The 14,117-nt window shown below is 38.5% G+C and overlaps 1 protein-coding gene across 2 annotated transcripts in view; it reads right to left on the bottom strand.

The window, feature by feature from the left end:
• rbms3 (RNA binding motif, single stranded interacting protein) overlaps positions 1–14,117 on the bottom strand; it is a 173,011-nt gene that overhangs the window by 124,015 nt on the left and 34,879 nt on the right. For both annotated transcript variants that reach the window (XM_079837720.1, XM_079837721.1), the window contains exon 2: positions 7,007–7,164. In XM_079837720.1, the coding sequence (XP_079693846.1) occupies positions 7,007–7,164 (158 nt within the window). The remainder of the gene's footprint in view (positions 1–7,006; positions 7,165–14,117) is intronic.

Here is a 14,117-nt window from a genome sequence, read left to right as displayed (position 1 = left end):
TTTATACACCACTGAAAACATAGTTATGTATATAATATTGCATTTCTGTCAATAGATTCTCATAAATATTACACACTGCACCTTTAAATTGTACTAATATTACAGTATTACCGTTTTCACTGTATCAAATAAATGCTGCCTTACTATAAGTGACATTTTTTCAAAAACATAAAAAAATGTTGCTGTCCCCAAACATTTAAACAGCAGTGTACAATCACAATTATTAATTTAAAATAAAAAAGCACCATTGTTGTCCATACACTTTGTGTGCTATAGCTCAAGACAGAGAGACCGGATCCTTGATCGAGCCGTTTCAGACACTGTGACAAAAGAGGCGATTCTGCAATATATTGAGAAAAATAAAAGTTTTTTAACCTTGGATGCATATAAACCTATTGTAGGTCAGGAGCCTATACAATAACATAAGATGGTACTGGTTGTACTGGATCAAAGTGACATTTAAATATGAGAATACTGAATATAGAGTTGATTCCAGCACCCTCCCTAAAAGCTTTTTGAACCGTACCCTGTTTTGCACTATAGCAGCGACATGAATAAAACTTGAGTTAATAAATATGAATTATGGATCCGTCTTCAAATCATTAGAAATACTAGCCTGCTTTTCACCCGACGATTAGACATTTCTCTAGCAATGAGAAGGAGACATAAATCAAACTGTAGTCTAACTATGAAAAAGAAGACGACAGATGTATTGTAAGAAAGCAACACTTTGAAATATAAACCGTGACCTGTTACTAGCCTTGTCACTGGCTCAGAAATGGTTTGCATGCTCTGGATGCCTGAGTTATTCGAGCCCAGAGGGGGTTCTGCCGACTGAAAATGAGATCCCACCCCAGAGGCTCCCCTAGATATGGCAGGCCTGTACACAAGGGCAATTCCTCCACTGGCTCAGTTAGTCAATCAGGCTGAGAGACAGAGAGCGAGGGAGTGGGTCGTGTGGGGGGCTGCCATTTTGGACAGCAAGCCTTGGATGCTTTTCAGTGAATATAAGATATTATATATACATAAGGAATATAGAATAAAACCTTGAACATGCCAAGATACTACTGGAAGCCATATACTGTAATAACATTCTGATCTTACTCTCTCTCACACACAGGGAAAAACACACACAAATGAAATCAATCTCAGTTGTTTCTCCTAGACAGCAATGAGATTAAACGGAGAGCAAATGAAGTCTCTTGCTCCCTAGATTTTGCTCCGGAAAAAGAAATGATCTTAGTAATCTTGCATCTATCTGCTCTAAGGTTTCAAATTCAGAACCAAAACTTAACGTTCAATACGAACTGAAACATTCATCACTAAATAAAAGATTAAATAAAAATAAACAGATTTTTTTTTTTAGCTGTGATTAGTAGGGGAGAGCGGGGCACAACCTAACGCTTTTTGACTTTCTCAGTTCGTGTAAATCCATTTATTTTCTCCCACATTAATTGCACACATCTAGTACAATTATGTGGTTTTGTTTCATTAATACAGTGTATACTTTTTTTCTTGATTTACCCCAAAAGAATGGAAGTGAAATGTGACAACATGCCCCATAGGTGGGGTACATTGTAACATGTTAAAATGTTCTTAAAATTATATCTGATATAATCAAAGAAATATCCAAGACAAATTAAAATATTTTGTATATCTTGAATAAAATACAATAATACACTTTTTCAAATAAAATAATGGCATTTTTTAATCATTAAAAATAAACTAATTTTTGAGTTTGACCACAAACACACCTCAAAACACAGCTATACAGCATAGTTAAAAAAATATATAATAATTAAGCATTTCTGAACCTTGACTCACAGTCTTTATTCACCTTTTTCTCATGGTTTCTCAATAGAATTCATAAAAGTATAGAATAGAATAGCATAGTTCTAATAGGGGCTCATTGTAACCCAGTGTTACAACGCACCCCACCTGCGCAACTGGATTTAAACCTGGGTCGTGTCTTCTGCTGGTTAGATCAGCATTACATAACTATATCCACTGTTAAATAACAGATATAAGATTAAAATAATATCAGATTTGTCTTATTTTAAATAAACACAAAAAAACAGAGATTAATTTTAGAAATGTACTTCTGCTGTGGTTAAATAAATGTTCAGTGATATCTTCCAAAGATTTTTTCTCTAAATAATGTTGATATGGCAACTAGTAATACACTAAGTTTCGTCATCCTGGCATGTGTGGAAAGTGTTAAACCATGTGTGTTACAACAAACCCCGTGTTAGGTTGTGCCCCACTCTCTCCTAATGTAGCTCTATACGATAATATGTCAATCATCTTTGTGTATTTTTATTTCTCCAAAAAGCTTTTTACACGATTCAAATATTACAGGACTTCTGAGCTATGAAAGATAAGCCGATGAGAATGACCACATTAAATTTGTTAATGTTTTTGCATTTTCTCAACTGATTTGGAGAGAAAATATGTGGAATACTGCAAGACGACAAAAACATGTAGTGTTCTACTACTTATCTGTAGATGAAAACATAATCAAACTAGCCAAAATATTAATAAACAAAAAACATAATGGCTGGGGGATGTATACAACATTTCTGCATGCACAGGTTTCGTGTGGGTCTGCGAATGGGCAATACAATTTAAATCTGGGCACAGACAAGCTGGCCAAAATCATACAGATCTTAGTTGGAATGAAATTCCTAATTTATCCCTTAAAACCTTGCTCCATGTGTGAGCAGAATTGAGTTGGATTGTATTCACTTTCTCTCTGTAGCATTAGATTACAATCAGAGACATAATGAGGGGCTCTGAAATGCAATTATTTTAAATGGTATTGTAAAATTCTCTGTCCTGAGGGTTAATACTCCATGATATCGAATCATGGAAAGGAAAAGTAATGAACTGGCTCACAGACATGACTCTCCATCCTCTGGTTTTTACCAACACACACAGAATTGCAGATGCATAATGAAAGCACATAAACATGATGACGACGCATTCACCTAAGGCCTTCATTAATAATTCATGATTCATATTCAAGTCTTTTATGAAAACGCCCTGGTACATTTTCTTCACAATAAAATCAATGTAAATGTAACACTCGTCCAATTTGACCTTTTCACCTCTTATAAAAAGATGTTAAAATCTGAATGTTTGTTTCTAAGTTGCGATGTGGCAAACTTTCTGCATCTTGATAACATGCCATTCCTCAATTATCAGATACTCTAATTAAAAAAAACTGTGAGCAAGCTGAAAACTAGAAGGGCTCGTTTTCATGGCTGAGGTTTGGGATTCTGCTGAGGCCACGTTTTCTCCTTTATAGTCTAACCCCATTGTACCTTCGGCCTCAAAACCCTGCCAATCTTCCATGGGGAATCACACAAGAAGATCTCCGAAATGTCAGCCTGACAGAAGCACTTTTCACTGCCCTTCCCCGCCACTGCAGCAGAGTCACTGGAGGACGGAAAGGGTCACAAACTGTGTGTGCATGTGCGCGAAATGTGTGCGTATGCATGCACGCAGCTGGTTTAGATCGCGACACTAGGGTGGCAGATATGCATGCAAGGCATCTAAATCATTGTGGTGTTACTTAAAAAAAAATGCAAAGAGTGTTTGGGAACACTTTTTTCTGCTGAGCTCCGGAAGTGAGCCCCAAGGCGAACCCCTTTGACCTTTCCAAAATGTTACTGCCCATTTGGCACAGCAGCCGCAGCTAATAAAACTTTTATAATCATGAATTTTTTATTCCAATCCCACTCCAGGCCTTGGGCTAACCTGGACCGTGGTAGCCCGAGACCCTGAGAGGGATCGAGAGATGTTGTGGGAGGTTGTGGCTTGAGGTTTCATCATTCTATCCCCTGAGTTTTTGACATCTGGAGCATTATAAGTGGGGCATGCATTTTATTTTTATGAAAGTAATGTTTTTCTTCCCCCTCAAAAAAAAAATCACAATGAATTCTGGGAACTTGCTTCAGCCCAGTATTGAACTCATCTATGTAGGGTCAAGTGTGCCACACGAGTCCTGAAAAGTGAGGCCAAAGCATCTCGATCGCCCCCAGGTGGCTGGATGCAGTAAATGTCATAAACCCCGCCCTCTCCATGTAATAGACTTGGTCGGCATAACTGGGAACGCCCACAAAATGTCATATCCACCATATGCCGTGGGGGAAAAGCCATTAGAATGAATGCGAGTAGACCTTGCTAGACGCTTTATCTTTACTCTTTATAATGATTACTCTTTGTTTATTTTTGCTTGGTGCAGTCCCAAAAAGTTGCCATGTGACGTTCTGCACCTCTAGTAAGTTAAAAAACCCTGATCTGAAGTTTTATACTGCTAAATAAACAGACGGAGCCGTTCGTCGATTCCGAAAGCCTGTGCAATACGTCCATTACAATAAAACATTTGCACTACATGATGCTGGTATTATTGTAAATATTAAAAAAATATTTCATTAATTGCAATGGCAAAAGTTTGTTGAACAAAACGCCAATAAAGTCATACTTGTCACGGGACTTGTTAAAGCAGTTTTTCACGATGAGCGATCACATAGCCACATAATGCGTGAGGTTATTAATGTACAAAAGTACTCAAAAGTCTTCTTTATTTCATGATGGGAAGGGCTGTGCTCATGCTTGTGCTTGATAGTCACATTACATGTGTGACACTTGTACATTTTCTCGTCAAAATGCATGCTGCTCCTACAAATATTACACGACATTATAGCTAGGCTACTTCATAAATCACCCAGTCTTTTGATGAAGACGGTTGCTTTAAAAAATTAAATAAAAAAACTTTGCTATTGTCAGTAATTCAAATAATATTGTGACACTGACAAATATTGAAAACTCCAAATATCAATTTCATAGCACAAGACACGTTTTATGATCATTTTAAAACGTTAAATATATCCATTAAATTCAGGAACACTGAATTAACGTTTTCATCGAAAGACTGGATGATTTATGAAGTAGGCATCGTACCTATATGGGGGTCGGCGGAGCAGCATGTATTTTGATGAGAAAATGACACCTCTGGCCATTGATTCCATTGGTGTGTTTATCAGTCACAGATACTGTACGGACAATCTGACCCAATATGGCTCAGTTTTTCTATATATCTTGCTCTGTCGAGCGGCAAAAGTGATGCTACAAAGGGTATACTGGGTTAACCCCACCCATTTACATTGACTCCACCCCCACGCCACGCCTCCAGCTATGACACGGCGCCGACCAAGTCTATGTAATGGGATGTGAGACAAACTAAACAATCAAATTATACTTGAAAATTTTTTCCCAAAGATGGTTTCTGTCAATTTAGCCAGTTTTTATCGCGCTGATGTTAGTTCAAGTGTTCGTTCTTTAAGGGTGCGTTCACACTTGTCATGTTTGGTTTGATTAAAACGAACCCTGGTTCGATTGCTCGGTTAGTGCGGTTCATTTGAACATATGTGAACGCTGCCATGCGAACCCTGGTGCGCACCAAACAAGCGGACCGAGACCGCTAAAAAGATGGGTCTCGGTCCGCTTCCAAACGAACTCTGGTGCGGTTCGATTGATATATGAACGCAACATGGACCAAAGACAGGTAAACGAACCAAAAACAGGACGTGCTGTCTCAAGATGCCGCTACAAGTCAGCTGATTTGACGACGCGGAAAGATCGGTGTATCCAAAATGCATTGAGGGCAAACGTGGAGCAACGAGGAGGTAAAGTGCCTCATCAATTTATGCAGATCTTCGTTTCTGCATACAACGGAGGAAATCCTGGTGCTGTTTTGAATGTTTTGAACATTTTATGAGCTCTTTGTGAGTTCTCAGCTGGTAAAAATTAAACCATATGTACACGCATAAAATGATTTTACTCGCGTTTAATCCAGCTCCGTTGCAAAAAAAACGTCATAAAAGCCAACCAATCAGGTTGTGACTTTATTCCTTTGCCTTTGGTTCAGTAACTTTAGGTTCGCTGTTAAAAATGCCACTGTGAACGTTGAGCGGACCAGGACTATATGTTTTGTTTTTGTTTTTTGGTCCGGACCAAACGAACCGAACTACAAGTGTGAACGCACCCTAAATAAGTTTGGTTTTAGTTAGTCATTTGATGCTATAAAAACTGGGGTCTGAAGTCACGATTGACAGTTAAATGAGGTAGTCACTGAGGCGCCAACTGACTTTTTCTGGATCTTCGGGAGGAGATCGGAGCTTTAACTTTAATTTCTATATTTCTATGTTTATTTTATACTGACATAATTGTTCTGCAGTAAACTGCCTTGACCTTGATATCGCGGCTCCACTTCGCGCAGACTCGAGACTCAAGATGTCAGCGCCATATTGGGACACTGGCGGCTTCCTACAATGAAAGAGAGTGAAGGTGCGTCGTCAATCTTTTTTCACAGTCTATGGGTGCATCTCAATCAGCTCCCTAGTTCAGTAGTCAGGGCACTGATCAGGGAGTCAGCCCATTGACTTATGTCCTGATCAGTGCCCTGGCTACTGAACTAGGGAGACGCACGTTATGTGTAGGGTCCACAAAAAAAGCACTCCTTGGTTGTTGCTTAGAAACTGTTGACCCTTAGATCAATATTCTCATGGTCAACTTTGCAGGGGTGAAATTAGGATATTCAGAAATATTCACAGAAAGTCATGGCGCTGGAGTAAAACACAGGATTTACATTTGCATGAGTCATCAGAGCAAAAGATTATGCAAGCTGCCCCCTGGTTCTTGCACAGCATTTCATAATGACCTCCCTACACAATAATGATGCTGCTGACTTGCCGTCGCCATTTATGGGGCCATATTCTTCTCTGTAACTAAGCACAGTGACTTTTTTCATTTTCCGTTTCCCTGCGACCTTCTTTTCATGCATTTACATGATTACGTGAGTTCTTGTATGTGGGCACCTGTGTCATTGCAACTATAAATAGGTATAGAGCAACTGCTCATATAGGATGGCACTCCTGTTCAGACAGAGACAAAGAGGATGACAGGCAGTGACAGATAGGGCACATAGGGAAAAGACACTTACGGTTGGCAGAGTTTGATGAGGTCCTGGTCGGTGGTGCCAGGCGGAAGGCCCCGTATGTACAGGTTGGTTTTACTGAGCTGCTCCGCTGCACTGTGGCTGCTGCTATTGGTGCTGGGGCTGGGCGGAGCCATGGGAGGAGGGGGCGGGGCATATGACTGCTGCAAGACAGAGAAAGACAGTAGTTGTTAATAAAAATGTGTATTTGTGGATTTATATAAGATTACTGTAATATTCACTTTTGAACAGCAAGGTCACATGATTTAGGAAGAAGATAATGAAAAACTAATCTCTAATGGACATTAGCCACTGTGTGCTTCAACATGACTTTAGGTGAAAAGTTTATGAGCAGGGTGGGGAAAAGTTTGTGAGCAGGGTTGGCAACTCTCATGCATTTGACACAAGGCAAGCTTTCAGGCTCTGTCTCACACTACCCAAGTAAATCTCATGGCAAATAACAAGACAATGCAAATAAAAGGGTACAACCCAATTTGTCTAGAAATTTCAAAGGGACTTATATTTGTAGTTTAATTTGAGACACTCACTGTGTGAGATGTCAGAGAGCTTTACTGTCTAATTAATAGATATTTTCCAAAAAGCAAATTACAATTATGCGGATATTTCATATTTCAACAGTTCGGCATAACCGTGTATAAGTGAAGCAAACGGCTGGCCTATAACTTCAAAGTGCACATGTCTGTAAAACAGACGGGGCGTAACAGAGACATGAGCGTAAGTTAGCCTACACTGTCTATAACTATAACATAAATTACAAACATTTACAAATGTGTTCGTTATTTAGTGAAGTGAATCGTCAAGCTCCACAAAAACTGCCCTAAGCATTTTTGCTTGATTTCGCGTTTAAGCGGAAGGAGAAAGAGCAAATCTTACGCAAATATCGTAAACAAAGTAATTTTTACGAGGCTTACATAATAAAATAAGCAATAAATACAATTTGCATTAGGATCGATTATCGATTTTGTGGGGACTGACAGTCACCATGCGTCAGCATCAATAGTTCGATATCAGTCCGCCCATCACTATTCAGAGAATTTAGTTTTTATTCAACCTTTACTTACTTAAGCTGCCTTCGATCACTGCTATCGGAATTTTCCTACTTCCCATTTCTGAAGTCGTGATTACAAGCTCATTGCATTTAAATTTGGACTTGTTCACGTCCAATTTTTAACTCGGAAACTAGTATTTACGATAATTTCGATAGCATGTGAAGGCAGCATGAAGTCTGACCTCATGTTCACAGCTGATTGGTCCAAAGGACGCGCATTGCACCTGCAGTTTCGACGTTTCCAGTTCGGATTTATATTGGAGTACGCCAACTGATCATCGTCAGCAAGGTACAGCACAACTGAACCGATTGTACTTACTTATATCCCTCACATGTTGTTTTAATTTAAATATGGTGTCTAAATATGGCGTATGAAGCATTTGAACGGCATAACATCTACACACCGAGCGTTCAATATTTTCTGACAGATACGGCAGTCAGATATAGAAACATCACTGTGACAGTTAGACTGTGGCATGAGAGCTACTATTTATGTGTGTGTGGTGTGTGTGCTTACGCTTACCTAGTGATGTCTATGTAATGGACTGTGTGTGCGTCTCCCCGCGCTTTCTCTCTGTTTGTGATAATCATTAGCTGTCAGTTGTGCTGTACACTGGCAGGTCTCCCCTGGCATTAATCTATTACCTGCACTTCCCCACAGCCTGCAATTTCCTCCAGACAGACAGACAGACAGACAGATAGGCCTATCGCGGCTAGAATAGATTCTGCATTCATATAATTCACACACCCCTGTGCCTCAGGCTACAGTTATGAATGAACCCATTGAATTCTCAGGAATACAACACAGAGACAGGGAACAGAAGACGTCAAAGTGCCATCAAAACATACTGTGCGCATGTGCGTATAGGGAAACATAAACCTCATGTTTACTCAGAATAAAATAGGGGATTTTATATGAATATGAGAAGGTTAGTGCATAGGCATATTGCATGAACAATTACATAACTGAAAGTTACGCTCCTAACTCAACTTCATGTTCAGTCGTGTGAGTCGTTCAAGTATTGTAGTGCTTGTAACCTAATGCTACATTTTTGCAAGTTTAGTAAAATGTTCTAACATGCATCCCTTTATGTCCTCTCTTGTGTCTATAGGTTTAAAAGTCTTTAGATTTTAAAAGGTTTTCCCTTAAAAGGGACTAATGTTTATGCCTGGAAAGTTCTATTCGTTCTACTGAATCGGTTCGTTGTAAACAGCCCCCACCATTTATGTTTCATTGAAAAGACTGATTTGTTCCAGTAAATCGGTTTCTACTGAACAGTCCTTTCACTCATTGGCTGCATCCGAAATATCATACCTCCCTACTATATAGCCCAGTTATCGAAAAACAGTATGTGACAAAAGTAGTCTGTCCGAATTCACAGTACTCAAAGGGTAGGCAAAAAGTACCCTGAAGACCTACTTCTTCTGGCGAGATGTGCAAGTGACACTTTACTTTCCCATGAGGCCACGGGAGAGAATTTGTGAATGGCAGTGAAGCGATGCAGCTGACACTGGTAGGTCACAGGATAATGACAACATGACGAATGTAGTATGGCTGGAGTACCTTCATACTATATAGAACATCCTTTTCTTTAGTGGTGTGAAGTAATTAATAATTCAAAGTGTACGATTTTTTTTATGATACCCGAAACCTGGAAAATGCTGCCTTCAGAGGACACATTTCAAGGCAGGAAGTCACCAAGGCACGTCCGAATCTAATGTTAGCTTCACTTCCTGTCTCCTGAGATACCTTCATCTGATCAATTTTTGAAAGCAGCATATCTGTATACTTCGCTGCCTTTGATATCCCACAATCCTGTGCTTTCCATTCTGCGACAGTTGAGCTGGAAAAGATGGCGTCCGAAAGTTGCGTTTGCTTATCAGTTTGTGTGTAACCTAAAAAGTTTTTTTTACCAACATTTTCCACTTCTGATTTCCATTTTCCATTTCTAGCGGAAAATTACTAATGTAGTAATTCAATATTTGTTTAGTTCTCACCAAAGCTCTCTCTATTTTGCTGTATATCATTAAACGGTTACACTGCCTAAAAGGGGTGTTCGTTGTAAACAGGTACACGTATTCGTACCGAACCGTTTCGGTACAGGGCTTTCGGTTCGGTGCACGCGTGTACCAAACTGTTTCCGAATGCAATCTTTAACAGTTAACAGTAGGCTTTTTTTAAGCGCAGAACACACTTCAATCCGAGTTCCCACACGAACATATCAAGTATTCAGTCCATTTTATCACGAAATTCAAACGATAAATGCTGTTTTGACTAGAGGTCGACCGATAGTGGATTTTACCGATAGCGATAACTAGGTTGGACCGCACTTGCCGATAACCGATTAATCGACCGATATGGCTAATTGCCGATATTTAAATGGATACTGGATTTTTTTTTTTTTATAAATTAAAACAGTGCTGAACTTTGAAAAAGTGCTAAATTAAAAACATATAAATATGAATATTAAAATGAGAAGTTCTAACATAAATTCTTCAGAAAATATTTAAAAATTTAAATATTACAGGTTTTCTTACTTTACCTATAACCTAGAAACATGCATCCACACTATGCAAGTCCCTATGCAACAAGGATGTATTAGCTTACATGAACTAAGCATTATGCATACATTTTTTTTACAGCATGTATTAATATAAGCAATATTGTACCTTGATCATTCATGTTAGTTCATAGTGCATTAACCAAGGTTACCAGACAAAAATTCTAACAATTTAATGTTAAAATTAACATACTAACGATGAACAATACTTTTACAATATTTTATACTTTTACTTTTACAAAACTACACAGCATTTATTAACCTTAATGTTACAAATGGAATCTTATTGTAGTGTTACCATTTCATTCAAATCCAAACAGTCTGCTTTTTTAGAAGGCGATTATCTAATAAAAAATGAACGCGTTTCTGCTTTGTTTATGTTTCTGTTGGCAGCATGATGACAGTTTGCTCTCTCACATCACTAATTTTATATATGCAACATTTGGGTCGAACTTCTGTGTGTTTTTATCACATTGTTTTTTTTGCTTAATGTAACGCTACTGCTATTAGCGTCCTCTCAGCCTCTTCGACAAACATACACACTGCTGTTCTTTACCTGTTAATGCAGCATCTAGTCAAGAAATGAATTACTAATGATTTGGCAACAAGTACTGTAGTGTTCTGTATTCATACCGTTTCTTTGGCGTGTTTTAAATATCTGATGTGTCAGCTCTCTCTGTGCAGCGTGCCTCACGTGGTAATGTAAACAACACATGTGAGGTTTTTTTTCTCGCCTCTAGAGGCCGCTATATAAATTCCAACAGACCCATCTCAGAGCTCTTGTACTGTGTAACAGCGCACCCATCTCAGCCGCTCCAGCAACGGACGCAACACGGGGAAAACTATCGGTGAGGAGATTTTTTGCCGAAAACCGATTGTTCCACCAATCAACTATCGGTGCAGATTAATCTGCAAAACCGATGAATCGGTTGACCTCTAGTTTTAACGCTCTTTAAGGTGGCGTGAATGATCACTGATCACAGTTCCCGTGAATGCGATCATCTGTGAACACATGGATCATCTCTTCCTAAAGAATAAACATGAATGAACATCTGAAGGTATGTTGAGGATACATTACAACTTACTGTCACATATCATATGTGGTGTAATCGCTCAATCAGTGTTTCAACGGCAGAAAGACCTCAATATAACTGCTTGTAAACCAAACAATGTCATGTAGCATCACATTTACCTCAAGCAGTCATTCAGTGTCCACAGAATTTTATTCACTAGAGAAATCAACTCTTTCACTAAATATGCTCTATATTAGCCTATATATTCATTATATTCTACTTAACCTGTTAACCTGTCATAAAAATGACAGTGTATAAATGATAATATTTCAACAACGAATTGGAGAAAAAACTATTTTATAATTAGATTTAGAAGTTATTGCAAAAACTGCCTTATGTGAAGTTTACATGTTTGCGTACTATGTTATTTGAGTGTTGATTATTATACCTAAAAATAAATAGCAACTGAATTTAGGCTAATAGTTTGGGCTCTGTTGTTAACCTTTAATATTAATGTACAAATAAGGGCTCCCTATATAGTTTACAGCAATATATTCAATAAACTTTTATTTTAATTCATTTAAGGACAGATACTTTTTCTTTCTTTCAGTAAACCACTGTTTAATAAAAATAAATAAAAAGCAATTTAGTAAAACTGCTGTACCGAACCCGTACCGACCGAACCGTGACTTCAAAACCTAGGTAAGTACCGAACCGTCAGTTTTGTGTACTGTTACACCCAGTCTGTCCGAAATTAGTTTCGTGAGGTGCCTTCGTGCACAAACGCTGCCTTACAAGTAATTGTCTGATAAGGCAGTGAGGCAACGAGTCAGCTGCCTAGGTTTTCGGATCCAGCCATGGTTTGCATGTGAAAGTGTGATTCATTCTAGTGAATCGGTTCATCTTGAACAGTCCTTTTTAGTGATAGTAAGGCTGTTTCCAATTTCAAAGGGTTTATTTAATGTATATTTATTTGTATTTTTTTTTAATTTGATGTCACCTTTATTGTAATTATATATATATATATATATATATATATATATATATATATATATATATATATATATATATATATATATATATATATATATATATAGTATATACACACACACACATATGTGTGTATATAATATCAAGGACATTTCCAAGGCAAGGCAGGCAGTGTCTCCTAAAAAAATTACAAAATGTGACATTAAAAAGTGTAAAATCACTAGTGTCGGTGACACCCGCAGGTGAAGTTAAAGCGGGAGGCGTGCCTCCCCTGAGCCCATTGACTTTCAACAGACCCCTAATGCGTGCGGTGGGTTTAGTGGGGGGTAATTGATAATGAATGGGGGAAAGCCATGAGAGGAGGCAGTGCCTCCATTACGCTATGATCAGTTATGATTGGTTCATGCAATAAATCAAGCTGAGCAATCAGCTTGAGGAAATTAAAGGTAAATCTTCATGTCTTTGACTAGTGTCTACAAGCTTGATGACTGATGAAAATAAGTTGACTATATTAAAAAGAAAAACTGAACATTAGTTCACAAATAATATGTTTAAATTGGTACTGCTTTATTATTATTTTGTTATTATTTTGGACTAAATGTAAAAATGGGTAAAAAAAAAAAAAAAAAAACACTAACTTGATGAAATTTGTATTAGGTTTTAATAGATAGAACATTGCATAGTTAGTGTAGAAATACAAAATATAATTGTATTTTGTCTCTCTTTTTTATGTAATGTTTATTCAACCAGGAAAATTAAACGTAACAGGGACAAACTAACATTTGATATATATATATAAATGTGAAGATATATATATTATAAATAATATGTAATCCAGTATTTTACAGCAATGTTCCCCAATACTGATGCACACAGAAGTCTACCCTACAAGCTGCGTCTTAGTGTGCCAGAGCCCTACATGAAATCTGGATTTAATAAATACACCCTATTCCCAGAAACTATACACACCATATGCGTGTCTGACATGGCTTCAGGCAGTCATGCACACACGCATGATCTGACTGCACAAAAAGCTTCCTGTGTGAGTGAAAGCTTATCAGACCCACCCGGCCCGGTTCTCCTCGACAGATCGGGGGCCTGGCCTCCGCAACACGACGCTGGGATAGAGACAGACCGAACGCAAGAGAGCAAAAGCTCGGCTGATCAAAGTGCGCGCCACAGACACCTCTTTCAGCCAATTTGTGCAGCTGTCAGGGGCACGGCGATAGCGCGTCAGGGTGTGTAGTGTGTCAGGAGTCATGATGGGGGAAGCCTTTGAAACGTCAAAGGCGTTCACTTCGCCATCAGACGGGCTGGGATTAGAGGGAAAGGGAGAGATGATGTTGCTTCTACAACGGACTCCAGCAGGAATCACACACATACTCTAGGCGTCTCTATACAGCCGCACACACTAACAAATCCCATTCAGTCGTGCAGCTTTAGCGGAGGCACTTAACTTAACCGAGGAGACCCTGGGAGACAAA

Source organism: Gobio gobio, assembly GCF_949357685.1.
Source record: "Gobio gobio genome assembly, chromosome: 15".
Classification (NCBI taxonomy): Eukaryota; Metazoa; Chordata; class Actinopteri; order Cypriniformes; family Gobionidae; genus Gobio; species Gobio gobio.
This window is presented reverse-complemented; position numbering and strand designations above follow the sequence as displayed.